General features: G+C 36.6%; 2 protein-coding genes across 2 annotated transcripts; one reads left to right on the top strand and one right to left on the bottom strand.

Moving 5' to 3' along the window:
* The first annotated feature begins 5403 nt into the window (after positions 1-5403).
* Positions 5404-9854, top strand: LOC142525255 (protein PLASTID MOVEMENT IMPAIRED 1-RELATED 1-like). Its single transcript, XM_075629485.1, has 3 exons — positions 5404-5639; positions 6151-8417; positions 8523-9854. Exons 1-3 carry the CDS (start codon positions 5568-5570, stop codon positions 9466-9468), a joined length of 3285 nt encoding a protein of 1094 aa, XP_075485600.1. The 5' UTR covers positions 5404-5567; the 3' UTR covers positions 9469-9854.
* Positions 9855-11830: 1976 nt separating this feature from the next.
* Positions 11831-12634, bottom strand: LOC142525256 (17.3 kDa class II heat shock protein-like). The gene has a single exon (XM_075629487.1). It carries the CDS (start codon positions 12444-12446, stop codon positions 11982-11984), a length of 465 nt encoding a protein of 154 aa, XP_075485602.1. The 5' UTR covers positions 12447-12634; the 3' UTR covers positions 11831-11981.
* Positions 12635-17179: the final 4545 nt, after the last annotated feature.

Raw genomic sequence — 17179 nt, 5'->3', positions numbered from 1 at the left:
CCGCTATCTCATGTTCAGCTCTTTCTGTGTGAAGAAGTACTTCAGGTTCTTGTGATCAGTGAAAATCCTGCACTTCTTCCATTCAGATAATGCCTCCATATCTTCAGGGCAAATACCACTGCAATTTGGAAATTTTCTTTGTCAGGGCGATCATAGGCATCGCAATAGAAGAAAAGCCCTGAATGAACTTCTGGTAGTAGCCAGCTAGACCCAAGAAACTAAGGATCTTTGTCACACTATTAGGAGCTGGCCTATCTCAGATTGCCTCAACCTTGCTATGATCGACCTCCACTCCATCTCGGGATATAATGTGGTCCACGAATGCCACTCTGTCTAGCCAGAATTTTGCACTTACTGAACTTGGCACACAACCGTCTATCCTATAAAGTCTTTCAGTACTGTCCTCAGATGCTGATTGTGCTCCTCTTCGCTCTTTGAATAGATCAGAATGTCGTTTATGAAAACTATGACGAACTGATCCAAATACGGCTGGAACATGCGATTCATGATATCCATGAAGATCTCTGGTGCGTTCGTCAATTTTAATGGAATCACCATAAACTCATAGTTCCCATAACGCGTCCTGAATGTCGTCTTATGCATGTCAGACTTTCTCACCTTCAAATGGTGGTATCCTAATTGGAGATATATCTTCGAGAATATTGATGCTCCTTTAAGCTGATCAAATAGATCATCGATCCTGGGCAGTGGATAATTGTTCTTGATCGTGACTGTGTTCAGCTCTTTGTAATCAATGCAGAGCCGCATGCTGCCATCTTTCTTCTTGACAAACAGTATCGGTGCGCCCATGGAGAAAAGCTTGGGAGAATGAACCCTTACCTAGCAAGTCTTGAATCTGATCCTTTGAAAACCTAGGCTTAGGGATTACCTTCAAAAGCTTCATATGAATTGAGATGAAGCTAGAATCGGCCTTTACACACTCTAAGGAACCAAGAAAAATGGTTAGCAAGAAGCTGGAAAACGAAGCAACAGCTCGACAGAAACATGGTAGCAGTAGGAACAAGCTTTTTGACAATGATTATGGGCAAGGAGAGCCGAGGAACTACTGGACTTACTTGCGCGAACTCCACGACCTGCTAACTGGCAGCAATGGCGGCGAGAGGCTTCTCACGATGAAAAGATAATGGATGCAAGGTGAAGAGGCGAGAAGCTTGAGGAGGAAATAAATTGGGCTTAGGGGAAAATGGGCTTCCTTCTCACATAACATGTATATATATATATATACATGTATCGAATGATTTAGCCCAATTGCTAGAATGTGACCCGGTTCAAGTATTACACTCCGGAGCTATAAAACTCCGATATGTATTTTATTATCTTCTAAAATTTCGATATTTTCTAGTACATATTCTTAACACACAATTAAATTTATTTGACTTAATTGTTTTAATTTATCACTTTAAATTAATTATTTCTAATTCTTGTCGAATATTGAATAATTAAATTTGGGTTCTCACAAAACGAGCTCGAGTTTACGTCTAAGAAACGATTATAAATATGTTTTGAAGTGTTTTACGGTGCATGGTTGGCTTCGGGTCGAATTCTTGAGGTCCAGGGGTAAAACAGTAAATTAGGGTTTCCAGGGGCAAAATGATCATTTTGCACCCGGGTTGAGTAAGCAGTCCTGGCAGCGCCCTTATCACAATTTGAATGTTTTAAATGTATATGTTATATCGATCATGACTCTTTATGTATATATGAATAATACATTGCATGCTTGATTTTAAAGAAATTTACGTATATGCATGATTTTTATAAGCGATGAATAGGATGATATGTTTTTTGAAGGATGAGAGTTAGTTGTGACTAATACGAATACGATAATACGATGACATGTAAGGTCAAGGCTCAGTGGATGGGTAATACTGTCGATGATGTCGCCGCCGTCAGGTACCACGGTTATACGTAGATGGATCCATCGAATATAGCTGATACGATAGAGATGATACGAAAGTCACAACTAATGAACTGAATTCAATTAAATAAAATGAACACGTATATGATGATATGTTGAGACATGTTTTGACATGTTATGCTTTGACACAATATGTTTAAGTTCATGCTTTTAAGATCATAAAAGATATTTTAATTATTGTACTTTTCACTGCTGCATGATATGTATATGTACTTGTTATAACGGTTCAGGTGAGTTGTGTCTTTAGACTCACTAAGTGTGATTGATGCAGGTGACCATACGATTTAGGAGACTAGAGGCATTTAAGATTGAGTAAGCTGAGCTGCGGGTGCACGTGAAAACCCGAGGACCTTGCATTTCTTCCGCATAATACGTTTATGAGACATGAGTTTAAGCAATATGGTTAAATGTTTTTGAATCCTGTTATATGTTGTTGATTTATCAGACTTTTGTTATCTGTTCGAGTCTCTCTTTTAAATCAATAGACTAGGAGATTGATTTCATTTTATGATTTAGTTGACTGCAGTTATTTTTATTCAGAGGTTGGATGACATTTTAAAATGTATGTCTAACTTATTTAAATGTCGATGTGTGTATTTTCACTCGTATCTTTTAAAAAAAATATTTCAGTAGAATTTTAAAATGAGTGGACGTTTCATCTACACTGAGCATGAGATTATTGACTTAATCCTTGATATCCGAGCATATTTTAAATGCATCATATCAGTTTGTAAACTCATAAATTCTGATGATTGTCGTTCATGTCCTTGTTTTCATCTTGCACATTCCATTTCACAAGGCTGGTTTTAGGTTGGTGGGTTCGGACAGCCAAGACAGTGGATAGTGTAGTTGGTTTTTTGGTGGTCCGGTGAAGGTTTTATTTGGTTTCTCTTATTCTCGTGTATGATTATGGTTTCGATTTGGTCATGTTAACGATTAAGTTTGAGATTACTATTTTGTTTTTGTTTGGTTTGTAAAATTATTATGTTATTTGGTTTTCGTTGTTTAATTGTTATAAAATTTTAATTATGCATGCTTACTGGTCTATTTAGTAATGACTTAGATAAGTGCGCTACAAAGTAGCCATTAGAACATTTTTTATGTGAAAAAAATGTTTATAAGTATGTTTGTTTAGTCACTTTCATGTGAAAATGATATTGTGGCCAAATTATGGGCTTAAACCTTTTGGTTTGTGTGTTTTACGACTGAATTTATTGTGTTTGATTGAGGTGGTGATGGATTGGATGCACTATAGCTTTTGAAATTTGGTTTGAATGTCATAACTTACAACTGATGATACTGTATTAGCTTGAAGATATCATCGACATTTTGTTGTGGTTAAAATTTGAGGATAAATATGTTGGTTGTGAAATATATCGTGTAAAACTTGGCATTTGTCCATTTTTCCCAAAACAAATTTGACAAAGTTTCCCCTATAAATATTATATTCGATCTTATGCACATCACAAATATTAATAAAAAAAATAACAAGCTCATCCCAGAATAAAAGCAAGTGTTTTGTTCGCTTGCAGTCATCACAAGTCAAGTGAATTACTCGCCAAACCATGGAACCAACACAAGTAAATGACAGATAAAATGGAGCAAGTAACAACAACACATTGGATATGATCATTAAAAACATTTGTCGGAATAAGCAAGAGAGATCCATCATTTACATCTCATTATCAAAATATCGAGAAAGCTCTAGTGCATTCTAAGATATGTATATTTCGATGTTTCCAAGTCAGTTGTCTACTTTTGGATGTTCTCTTTTTGCTTAATCAATTTGCCGCCAAGATCTTGAACCTCATGAACGAGTTGAGCAGTAGAAAACTTCGAGCTAACGATGTGTGTTCTGACAAGTAATGGTAGAGGTTGAGTCATAGTTTGAGATTCAGAAAATTGGCCATTTCTGCATGCAATATAAAAGCAAATATATAAAAAAAATTCAGACAATGGTCGCAAGCATGATAGTCTGTGCTCAAAGGATTACCGTAGTGGAGACAAACAAGGAATGAAGAATCACCAACCATGCATGGATAAATTTAAATCATAGATTTTGGTTCCTAGATAATGAATTCAAGTCCCTCGAAATTCTAAATACTGATCGAGGGTAAATTGTTTATTCAAGTCAATTGAAGAGTTCCAAACCAAAGAGTGATAAGGCCCACATCAATTCATGAATTCAAGGAGATTTAATCATGAAAAGATGACATATTACATGAAGAATAAAAGGCAAGGAAGCATGAAGAGAAACAACAACTAAGCCCTAACCAATTATATCATCAATCGTTTGAACCATGGTTAAGAAAGATTACACCACAAAAACTCAATTCACCAAGCCATTGAATCAACAAGAATCTCACAGTAAACCATAAAGCAAATACGAATTTTACAAGCTTTAGATGCACCTCAGACAAAACATCAAACCCCTCAAATGCAAGTAGAAAAGGAATTTACCAATTTTATGGATATCTGCCAGTAAGATTGAATTTAGAAGAAAGGGTTGAAGAAGGTGAAAAGCAGAACTTCGGTTCTTTTCACCCTCTTTTGCTCAAATTGGGATTTTTCGGACCCAAAATCAAGTTCATAATCTTAATTCCCTTAATTTTTAGCATATTTTCAATTCTAGTGGTAAAATAAGATGATCTCAATTTATATAGCACATTTAATTTTGCTATTGTTCATGAATTTTCTTTCAATTTCTTGATTATTTTGCTAGTTTTGTAACTTAGCCAGAAAATTATAACTAACAATTAATTCGGAGCTCGCATAACTTGCTATAGGACAAAAACTTGTATGAGACAGTCTCACGGTTCGTATTTTGTGTGACGTATATCTTATTTGGATAATTTATGAAAAATATTAATTTTTATGCTAAGAGCATTACTTTTTATCGTGAATATCGATAGGGTTGACCCGTCTCACAGATAGAAATTCGTGAGATCATCTCACAAGAGATATATTTTTTAAAAAATAGGAAAAAAAATATTGAAGAATAAATATTCAAAAATATTATTAGTGGAAGAAAAACAGTTAACTAGTTTTGATTAACGATTATTATCGTAAATTCCGTATGAAATGTAGTTATGTATAAGTAATTTTTCCAATCAAATTCTGTATTTGAGTTTTTATTTAGTATAAATCTCTTGTGAGACGATCTTATGGATTTTATTTATATTTGTGAGAGTGGTCGATCCGTTCTATATATAGAATAAAAAATAATATTTTTGAGATTCAAAATAATATATTTTCATGGATATGATGAGATAACATGAGATAATCTCATATGAATTATTTTGTTTATTTTAATATTTTTTATTGCTAAAACAATTGTTGCACGTTAAACAGTTAGTTTATTGAAAAAAATTATAATATAATTATCATATAAATATCTTATTTAATTTTAACAATATAATTAATTATAAATATATAAATAGATGAAAAACGTGCAGATAGGAGCCGCCGTCTTTATTGGTGGAAAAAAATAAAAAAAATTCAAAGGAGAAGGTGGTTGGCTGGTTGCCGACTTGTTTTGGGTGTCGAAGCAAACAACCGAACGAACGAGCCATAGCGCCGAGGAATTCTAACCAGTCAGATAAGAAAAGTAAAATTGAAAAGAAAAATATACATGGTCTCAGCAGTAAACATCTCTTCTCTTCCTTGGGGGACCGAGTCAAAGATTGCTGTAAGTCCCAAGATTGTATGTCAATTGGATTTTACGTGATCGATTTGATTCAGTAGCTTCTTTAATGGGCTCTAGTTGTGCATCGGTGTTATTGTGTTTTATGTTTTACATCTGGGATTTTCTATGTTTGATTTAATTTAAATTTATTTACTTTTTCCGTGTTAAAACATTTGGTGAAGTTGGAGCAAAGTAGTGAATGTTTGATACCCACTTGGATCTTTTCATTTCTAAGGACTACCAGAATCGATCTGATTATTAATGTGAATGAAATGAAGTAGAAATTATGTAATGAGTAAGAAATTTATCTTTATTGAATCTTTGATACAGTGCAGGTGATGAATGGGGAAAGCTAAGTATCCAAAAACAAGGAACATAAGACATGGTCACTTTAACTGAATTCTGATTTAGCTACTACCACACTTAGAGTGCTGAATTGTTTTCTTTTGCGATTCTGATGGGTGTTTTAGCCACTGTTATTACCATTATTAGCAGTTGAATATGGTCAGTCATGTTTAGAGTTTTACAGGATATGTCATCAGAACTCAAATTCGCGAAGACAGGTGGAGAAGATTTGGACGGTGGGCTTTTTCTGCATGATATTGAAGAAATCAGCCACGCCCTTTATTTGCATGGAAACCAGCATAAGGCATTGAATCCAACTTCTGATCACCGTATTAATGTGGTCCCTAAATACGGCTTTTCAGAATCAAGAAATAAATTCAAGATTCATGATTCGCCGCAAAAGGACAAGAAATTATCAATATGGAATTGGAAGCCTTTAAAGGCTCTGACCCACAACCGTAATCATACGTTTAATTGTTGTTTCTTTCTCCAAGTGCACGCTGTTGAAGGGTTGCCTTCGAATTTTAACAGCCTTAATCTGTGTGTGACTTGGAGTCGGAAGGGCAAGATGTTGAAAACTCACCCTTCCCGTGCATATTTGGGAATGGCCGAATTCGAAGATACTCTCATGGACTGGTGTACTATTAATTGTAGTAGAAACAGGGCTCGTAATTCAGCAAACTATGAACCCAAAGTCTTCTTGCTTCATACCTCAGTGATAGGGGCTACAACACTGGACATTGGGAAGCACTGGATTGACCTAACAAGGTTGCTCCCAATGACTTTGGAGGAGTTAGAAACTGAAGAGGGGGGCTCAGGGAAGTGGACTACTAGCTTTAAACTCACAGGCGTAGCAAAAGGTGCAATGTTGAATGTTAGTTTTGGATTTTTCATGATGAATAGTAATTCCATTGAGTCAGGTAATTATGTGAAAGTTCCTAATGCTGAGAACGAACGTGGACCAGCAACGGCAAATTATATTACTGATTTCGGAAATAGTCATCAAAGAAGCCAGATAAATTACCATAGTACCATCCCTACAGGTTCAAGTAAACGGTCACATCGTCGGTCCCAGTCACTAGAACTGAAATTTCTAGATGACCTCCCAAGCAGAGGATCAGAACTCGCACATTCAGTTTCTTTGTTGTACCAAAAGATTGACCAGGAAAAGATGTGTGATGTTCTAGAGTTTGATTACGGTCATGAGTCTTTGCAGTCCCTAAAACCTAAGGCTGCACCCTCTATTGAGTCTGCTGGTGGTAATATTGGACATGAGGTTGACAGTAGCATGTTTTCCATAATTGAGCAAGATTTAGAAAGCTCCATGATGAATCAGGTGAAGCTAGAACGGCATGGTAGTCAAAGAATGGACAGTTCTCTAATTGAAATTATTAATGTTGCTGACATTTTTGACTGGGAAGAGACAGTATTTGATGAGGACATTGAATGTAATCTGAATCTTGGTAGCGATGACCATGACATTATTGATGAGACTAAAGCCAAAGAAAATAGCATGTCCACTAAAGAACCATATGATGAAGAACTCGATTTAGTTTTCTCTGACATGATGGCATCTAGATCAGCAGATTTGGAATCATCACAAGATATAAACAATTGTTATGAGCAAGAAACATCCGAGAAAATCCATTATTGCAATAAATATAGTAAGTTTCATGAATCTCTTAGCTTGGATAATGTTGCAGAATCTATAGAAAACGATTTTCTTAACATGTTGTGCCGGCAGAGTACAGATGACATAGGCTTTGATAGCTATCTTGAGTCTCCCAGAGATCAACTATTGAAACAGTTTGAGGAGGACTCCCTTCCAAGGGAAAACGACTCTTTTGATACTGTTGTGATGGCAGAGCAGGATTTTTTTTGTCATACACCCGATGGCTATCGGAGAATGCCACATGCAGACGATTTTGGTTTGTCCCCAGCTATTTTAGCTGATGAACAGTATCTAGGTGGTATTACCCACTCAATGAGTAAAAAAAATGCTAAAGTAGTTGAAAATTTGGAAACGGTAGCTTTAATGCAGGAATGGGGTTTGAATGAGAAGGATTTTCAGAATTCTCCATGCTCTAGCTCTGGTGGGTTTGGAAGCCCAGTCTATGTGCCCCCAGCAGGACCTTTGAAGTTGCCTTCTCTTCAAGAATGCCTTGGTCCAATCATTCAGATAAAGGGTGGTGGTTTCTTACGGTCAATGAATCCTTTACTTTTCAGAAATGCAAATAATGGGGCTAGATTAATCGTGCAAGTTTCTGCTCCAGTTGTGTTTCCCAAAGCAATGGGGCTCGCTGTCATGGAAATACTTCAGTGTTGGGCATCTGTGGGAGTTGAAAAGATGTCTATTCAAGCAGATAAATTGATGCCTTTGGAAGATATCACGGGGAAGATGGTACAACAAGTGATGCCAGAGGCTGAATCAATATCAGAGGTTTTTATGAGGTCTGTGAATTCTTGAATATAGTGTCATGAAGTTGCCATCAAACTCTACTAACTAATTCTAAACAATTTGTTTTGTTTTGCCTTCTTTTTTTCTGAAAATTACAGATTGGATTTGGACGAGATCGATTCAGATTGTGTATCTTTTGAAAATATCGTTCCTGCGGCTATAACCAATTTTGAAGGTCTTTTAATTGAAGGGCTCAGGATTCAGTCTGGTCTAACAGATCAAGAATCACCTTCGAAAGTTGGGATCCAGTTTGTCGGGAGTTCTGATCCGGATAAGGCTACTGAAGTTTGTGCGAACTTTGGTTCTGAAAGGACATCAGGTTTGCGGCTCCTTGATGATGATGAGTTAGTCAAATACTCTTTGTCATTGGAAGATTGGGTGAGGTTAGACAGTGAAGGTTTTGACATCGACGGTGGAGCTGATGAAAATGGTTTGAAACTTCTTGCAGCTCATTGCACTGGGTCTTTAGAATTGAGCAGTGTACGGGATTATGGTACTTCAAATAAAAATTTTATAATGGGTTTAAAAGTGCAGCTTAGAGATCCCTTGCGTGATAATGAAAGGGTTGGTTCCTCAATGCTTGCAATGATTGAAGTCCAGAGAATTCCCTCCCCTAAAATGCCCTGCACATCAGGGAAAATTTTAAACGATGAAAAGGATGGTTTGGACGAAAGATTGGTTGAAGCAATTGTTGGCTCCAAACAAAAAAGTTGGATCTTTGAAAAGGGTATTCCGCAATTTAAATTCTCGGAAGTCCATGTTACTGGCCTAAGTACTTCACTTGGTAAAGAGCTTTGGGGAACTGATAAACAACAGCAATCTGGATCCCGATGGTTGCTCTCTAGTGGCTTGGGTCGAACCAACAAGAATCATATTTGCAAATCTAAGGCAATTATACAATCTTCTTCAAGAATAATGAGAACGCCATGGCCTACGAATGTCCTTTGGAGCATATCCTCAGATACACAAGGTGAAGCAGCTGCATGGGACGAGATAGTTGGGCTAAATGTGTACAAAAGAAATCCTGATATTATATTCCCATAAAAATCTTACAGCTTGCGGAAAAAAACTATAAATATTTGATCGTATCAGCTTTCCTTTTGGTTAAATTATATGTTATAACTCCTCTGGGGTCCAAACCAGAACCTCTCTTTGACATGGATGACAGGGTAATGCTATTGTTTTGAATACCACAGAGTTACATTTGAAAGTTTTATAGATTCACTGTATAGCTTTATTTCGTAAAACTTAGATTGAATGCAATTTTTGCCTCGAACAATGAAGGAGATAAATTTGCTGTGATATATATTTAAAGCATAGATTAAATGATCAATAACAAAACAACATATTTCCTTTTGTAGCTGATAATGGACTCTGAAGCCTGTGAACCATATGTTAATCTTAAATATAAGATCTGCTTTTCTTGGTAATTCTATGATACCATATTTCCAATGCTTTTGAGAATGGTGTCCTATATTAGCAACAAATCACCAGCTGTGAATTTGTTCAATATATTCATTTTATCTTGCAACAGTTGAGCATCCCACCAAAAGCTCCGGAATCTGTCAATTTAAACTACTGATAAATTCTTCAAGGTACGTACACTTGCATTCTCTATTTCTTGAAAAGGTATAGAAAATCCAACAATAGTGATAGCATTTGTATGGAATCTCAATTACTGAAATCAAAGCTGAGGATGTCCCTGACGATTGTGGACTCCCTCGTAGGTCGTTATGACATATTGCGAATCCTCTTTATCCCTGTCAACTCTCTTTTTTACTGGGCATCCTGCAACTGCGCACCTGTAATAGTTCCTGTTGATTACATTTTATGGTCAGTTGTGTAAATTTTGAGGTTATTTGATAAAGAATTAAAAGCCGTGTCTTGGATTGACACAAACTGCGGTATAGTAAATATTGTAGAATTGGTCCGTTCATCAGCTCAGTGATACAACCAATTGGTTTATCTGAACCGAGGCTCTGAGTTTGAACGAGACTGAGTTGCTCATGTAATAGAAGTTAGTATTGTAGAAGAAATTATGCATTATAAAGTAATGTGGAACCTTGGATTGGGGCTATTTTTCACCATCTTTTTCCCATACTTCCTCCACTTGAAACCATCATCCAGTATCTCAATATCTGACTTGGTCTTAAAAGCTATCTTTTATCTCATTACTTTCTTCTGTTCGTCACTTTCTCCTGATATCACATTCAAGGCATCTGGCATCAAATCTGAAATATTGAAGAGAGGGCAATATGAGCTATTATGTGAACCATAGCATGTATTATCACCAAAAAAGAAAATGTTAAAAATCGTCTATAAAGGGGGAACGAGTACTCTGCTCAGCCCTTGTCGGAACCACCGCATATGCACGACAATGCATGAAAATAATATACAAACATGTGTAGTTTGATATGTCGTAAGCTCGTAGTGTGTTTGATGATTTAGAAGTTGGAACTTGGTTATGAATGACTTGCTTACTATTAGTATAACTTTCAGGAAAAGAGTTGTTGCTCCCATTAAGGTTAACGTCGTCGTCATTCGCCATGGAGTTCTAATTTTGAGACATATAAGCATCAGGTAATGAAGAAAAAGCTGGGTTTTCCTAGGCCAAGCACCCATTGAACTTCAATAATTCAGAAACCGCAAAGTTAGTTTGGAGGGAATATGTGCTCACCGGGGAGCACTGTGGATAAAAAGTGGCATCAAAGATATCCAAATGGAGGTAATTTTCAGCCATGATCATCAACTGAAGTGCCTTGGTGTGTATACATAAGCTTCTTGGGTTTAGTGGTTTTTCTAGTTATGGGACTAGAACCTTAATATTTGTTGCTGATTTCCCATCAATCAGTCCGAGTGGTGCCAAGAATTAAGAGCTGGCCCACATTGTAATAGACTTGAGAAATTTAGCCGAAGGAGCTGAAAGGTGGAGTTTTCTAGAAATGTTTTTTGTCTGTGAAATGCCACTCGCGGAGGCACCGGAGATCCCTGGACCCTCGAGCCCCAAAACTTTTAATTTTTTTTTCTTGTTTTCAAACTTCCCAAAACTTCATTTTTGTGCGTACAAATCCAGATATTCTTGAAGAATATATACAAAATTTAGTTCTCGACTTCTCGAAATGTAATATGGGAATACTGGTCGTCGGCCCGTAAAATGCATAACATGAGCTCGTGGTGCCAAGTGAAAAATCGGGCAGAAGAGTGGCGTATGTCCTGTTTGACTTCTGGGCAGACTTGTTGCTGTCAGAGTCTCGTGTTTTGATCCAACTGTTCTGTCAAATTGGCCAATTGTTGTTTGAAATCAAATACGAAATCTATTCTACTCCGACGTTGGATTCAGACTCTTCACAGAGCTTTGCAATGATAATTTGTGAGTTCGAATTGTAAGAATATGTACCATGCACAGTTGAAAATCAAGAAAACATTTTATAGATTCTGCAAACCATTGCACACAAGTCAAGAACAAGGCAGACACCATTCTTGAGACCCATTACAAAGACAGAACTTTATTTAAAATCACGCAGGAAAACAAGTAACAACGCATAGCAGAGCTTTTGTCAAGCGATTTGAACCTCGATAGTCTTGGGCTTTTTCGGCTCCGGTGGCGGCAGTTTCTCCACCGTCACAGTTAGCACACCATCTTGACACACCGCCTTGATTGCGTTGATATTAGCGTTCTCCGGCAACACGAATTTCCTCATGAACTTCCCAACCCTCCGTTCCATTCTCACGTATTTCTCACCTTCCTTCACATCTTCTCTCTTACGCTCGCCACTGATCAGCAGCACATTCCCATCCTCCACCTGCACTTTGATATCACCTGATTTGAGGCCCGGCATATCGATCACAAACTCGTATGATTTCGGGTACTCCTTGATATCCGCTGGCGTCGCTGCCATGGCCTTGGCGTCGCGAAAGTAGGTCCTGGTGGGTGCACCGATGGATTTTTTGCCATCAGAATCCTCAGAAGCATCAAACAAGTTGAAAAGTGGGGAGTCGAATCCAAGAAACCTTATATCCATGTCGAATCTTGTCACTGATTTGGAAAATGCGGGACTCGGAATAAATTTCTGAAAATTTTCTGATACAATCGTAGATTTGTTGAGCCGTCTGTATATTAGATATGGTGGATGTGTCTGGAAGAAAGGTGAAATCTCCAGAGGAAACGGGTAGAAGGTACGTTTTCTAGCAGTTTCTAGAAAATCATATCCATCGGGCCTAAAACTTTCTTCAGTCGAACAATGTGGCTCCGAAATGGGAACAGTCAAATCGATTCAGTTGTTTGATTAGATTTATTTAAAATAGTTTTAGGATTTAATCATAAATGTTAAACCTCTTTTACCCCCCAAAAAAAAATTCATATTTTAATTTAGAAAATTGATATTTTTTGGAAATTTCTTTTTTTTAAAAAAAAATATATTTAAGAGGTGGAGGACATGGTGGTGATTTATGAAAATATACAAGACTATTTTAGATCAGTAAAATGTTAAAATAAGATATTTTTTTAGAAAAAAGGGTTACCCCAGCTTTTTAAATAATGGCGTATAAACTGTCAAACAGTTTATTTTGACTGCTTATTAATTATTTTACCAAATTTTCGCTAAACAAATTTAAAGAGCTTATAAGCTCCAACAAAACATCCTCTGAATCAAAATCGAGAAGTTCACATTTGGTCTCTGGTTTAGGCGAAACAAAAAAAAATATTATCAAATCATAAGATAATTTAGTATATAATTATATATGATGTAACCGAAAATGTAATTGTTTAAATTACGTAAATCGGAGTTGGAAGATTTGGGTGGCTCATTAACATTTCAAAGTAGTAGTCGTAGACCGGAGTAAGAATATCCAACTAAGTGCAAGTAGTCGGTGTTGCACAATATATATCAAATGGTACAGTACAGAAATGGTTTTATCAATAAAACCAGCGAGCAATATAGTAAAATGAAAACAGTAGAGAAATGCTATAAATGAAGTAAATCAAACCGAGGCCTGTACAAAGTACAGTGTCCTTAAAACATATTCGCCCCCTCCGGTATGTGCTTCGAGGCTTCAACGGACGGTCTGTTTCCCAGGATACAACGGAACAACCAGCAGTGACTTAGTACGAGACACTACTACGGCGAACTGAAAACGTACCTTTACTTTATCACCGAGATTTAACGGAGGCCAAATGAAAAGCTAACAATATGAAATGCAAGAGAATACTTGAAAGAGAAAAGATTTTCATGTACTTAAAATGAGGAAATGAACCCACTATTTATAAACCCCAAAATGCACTACCAAGAATCATGGAAGATTAATTAACTCAATTAATCTTCTCATTAACTCAAGAATATGAAGAGTCAAAACTCTTCAATTAACTCAAGAATGTGAGAGCCAAAAGACACTCTAACATTCATGAGACACAATTTTTTATTCAACCTTTAAATTTTTATTAAAATTTCCAACAATCCCGCACATGAATGAAAATTGATACAAATCTTGGTGACAAAGTTCTACAGTTGAATCCTGCATAGGATAGGTAAGTGTTACCCCTTGAACCTTCCCTCATGAAATATATTTGCTTTACTAGCTGACCAGTAGACATGTTGTCCTTGAACTGTTCTGCCGTTTATGTAAATTAAGATATACTTCACACAAGACTCTCCATGATACTATCCAGTTCTCATGATCGTGTTCGTTTTGGCCATGAACACACGCCTGATTCTGCGAGAGGGTCTAAAATTGAGCCTAGCAATTCCTTAGAAGCGGCCCCACTTCTCTCTCACATAGGTGATTCTATATTTATCTCGTCAGAATCATTAAAAGCCGTAAGCTTATCCTCAACATTCACTGTTTCATAATAGGAATGGACTAGGGATAACCCCCACAGTGATTCTCCAAATTAGTGCGATTAGGTTGTCCCATTGAACCTAGTTTTTGGGGATCTCCAGTCAGCGTAAGTTGGGTTTTACTTCGCACCAATTTATTCTATAGGCTTGAGCCCTCATTCCCCTTGACGATTTCGCAACTAACTCTCTGTTTAACCCCTTGGTTAGCGGATCCGCTATATTATCATTTGACTTTACATAGTCAACAGAGATAACTCCAGTTGAGAGTAGTTGTCTGATGGTATTGTTTCTACGACGTATATGCCTAGACTTACCATTATACATTTTATTTTGTGCCCTCCCAATTGCAGATTGGCTATCACAATGTATGCATATAGCCGGCACTGGTTTTTCTCATCCTGGAACATCTTCTAAGAAGTGACATAGCCATTCAGCCTCTTCAGCACACTTGTCAAGAGCTATAAACTCAGATGTCATTGTGGATCTGGCTATTACAGTTTGTTTAGAAGATTTCCACGGAATTGCTGCACCTCCTAAAGTGAATACAAATCCACTTGTAGATTTTGAGTCTTTCATATCAGATATCCAATTTGCATCACTGTATCCTTCAATAACAGAAGGATATCTGGTATAGTGTAGCTCATGATCACGAGTGTACCTTAAATATCTTAGCAATCTGATAATTATTTTCCAGTGTTCAACTCCTGGATTAATCGTGAATCTACTCAATTTGCTTACTGCATAAGCTATGTCTACTCTTGTACAACTCATTAAATACATCAGACTTCCAATGACTCGAGAATATTCTAATTGAGACATACTCTCACCTCGATTCTTTGATAGATGATGACTGATATCTATTGGGGTTCTAGCCAATACAGAGTCATCCTTATTGAATTTCTCAAAGACTTACGACTAGCCCTTCTGATGTTCTATGAATTTTAATTCCAAGGATTACATCGGCTAAACCCAAATCTTTAATGTCAAATCTTGAGTTCAATAATTTCTTTGTGGATTTAATCATCTTATCATTACTACCAACGATAAGTATGTCATCTACGTAAAGACATAAAATGACATATCCAATTTCAGTGTTCTTTATGTATACACATTTGTCACATTCACTGAATTTAAATCCACTTTTCATCATGGCTTTATCAAAATTTTCGTGCCATTGCTTTGGTGCTTGTTTTAAGCTATACAAAGACTTCACCAGTTTACATACCTTATTTTCTTTCCCAGTCGCAGAAAATCACTCAGGTTGTTCCATGTAAATTTTCTCTTCTAAATCTCCATTTAGAAAAGTTGTCTTTACGTCTATTTGGTATGCTTCAAGATTCCGCAAGACGGCAATCACAAGTATCACACGAATTGAGGTTATTCTCGATACAGGAGAATATGTGTCAAAGTAATCAAGCCCTTCACGTTGATGGTAACCTTTAATTACCAATCTGGCTATATACTTATTTATGGTTCCATCTGATTTCATTTTCCTTTTGAAAACCCATTTACAGCCTAGTGGTTTGCTTATCGGAGGAAGATTTACTAATTCTCACGTATGATTTTGTAAAATGGAATCCATTTCGGAATTTATAGCCTCTTTCTATAAAGGTCCCTCAGATGAAATCATTGCTTCCTTGAAGCTTTGAGGTTCACTTTTCATCATGAAAGTAATGAAATCCGGACCAAAAGATTTCTCGGTCCTAGCTCTCTTGCTACATCTAGGTTCAATATCTTGATCAAGCAATTGTTTCTTTTCAATTGTCTCATATAATCTTTTGGATGAACTTGATTCTTTCTTAGATTTGCATGGAAACATGTGTTCAAAGAACGAAGCATTTCTTGATTCCATTATCGTATTCTTGTGAATATCAGGTATTTGATATTCATGTACGAGAAAATGATACGCGCTACTGTTTTGAGCATATCCAATGAAAATACAATCAACAGTTTTTGGTCCTATCTTTACTTTCTTTAGAGTGGATACTGCAACTTTGGTAAGACACCCCCACACTCGCAAGTATTGGTAGGAAGGACTTCTACCTTTCCTTAACTCATATGGACTTTTATCTTGCTTCTTTCAGGGCACCTTATTTAAAAGGTAATTTGCTGTTAGAACATCTTCCCCCCACATGTTCTGTGGTAAACCAGAATTTAATAACAATGCATTCATCATTTCTTTCAAGGTGCGATTCTTTCTCTCTGCAATGCCATTTTGCTGAGGAGAATAAGGTGCAGTTCTTTCGTGTTTGATACCGTGTTGAGCACAAAACTCAGCAAATGGTGATTCATATTCACCTCCATGATCGCTTCTTAGCACCTTAATTTTCTTGCTAAGTTGGTTTTCAACTTCACTCTTATATTGGAAAAATTTGTCAATAGCTTCATCCTTACTTTTAAGAAGATAAACATAACAAAATTTTGTGCTTATCGTCAACAAAAGTAATGAAGTATTTATTTCCACCACGAGTTTGCATACTTTTTAGATCACATATATCACTGTGAATTAGATCAAGTGGTTCACTATTTCTTTCAATAGTTCGAAAAGATGATCTTGTTAGTTTTGCCTCAACACAAGTTTCACATTTGTGTTGTTTATCAATTTGGAATGCATGAATGCTTTTCATGTTAATTAGTCTAAGAATTGTATCGTAATTAACGTGTCCAAGTCTACCATGCCATAAACAAGAAGACACAAGCAAGTAAGCAAAAGTATTAACTTTATTCATCACAGGCTTAATAGCCATTACATTGAGTTTGAATAAACCATTACAAACATACCCTTTGCCAACAAACATTCCAATTTTCGAAAAAACCACCTTATCTGACTCGAAGACAATGCGGAAACCATGCTTGTTAAGAATCGACCCGGACACCAAGTTCTTACGGATGTCCGGTACATACAGCACATTGTTCAGAGT

The sequence above is a fragment of the Primulina tabacum genome, chromosome 14 (assembly GCF_025594145.1).
Source record: "Primulina tabacum isolate GXHZ01 chromosome 14, ASM2559414v2, whole genome shotgun sequence".
Taxonomy (NCBI): Eukaryota; Viridiplantae; Streptophyta; class Magnoliopsida; order Lamiales; family Gesneriaceae; genus Primulina; species Primulina tabacum.
The sequence above is the reverse complement of the archived record's forward strand: the minus strand, read 5'-3'. Positions and strand labels throughout refer to the sequence as shown.

Bases quoted from the DNA above. Each gene is read 5' to 3' on its own strand.
- LOC142525255 (XM_075629485.1), top strand. From the start codon at position 5,568: ATGGTCTCAGCAGTAAACATCTCTTCTCTTCCTTGGGGGACCGAGTCA. The intron at 5,640-6,150 runs GTATGTCAATTG...AGAGTTTTACAG, and splicing joins TTGCTGTAAGTCCCAAGATT to GATATGTCATCAGAACTCAA. The intron at 8,418-8,522 runs GTCTGTGAATTC...TGAAAATTACAG, and splicing joins ATATCAGAGGTTTTTATGAG to ATTGGATTTGGACGAGATCG.
- LOC142525256 (XM_075629487.1), bottom strand. From the start codon at position 12,446: ATGGATATAAGGTTTCTTGGATTCGACTCCCCACTTTTCAACTTGTTT.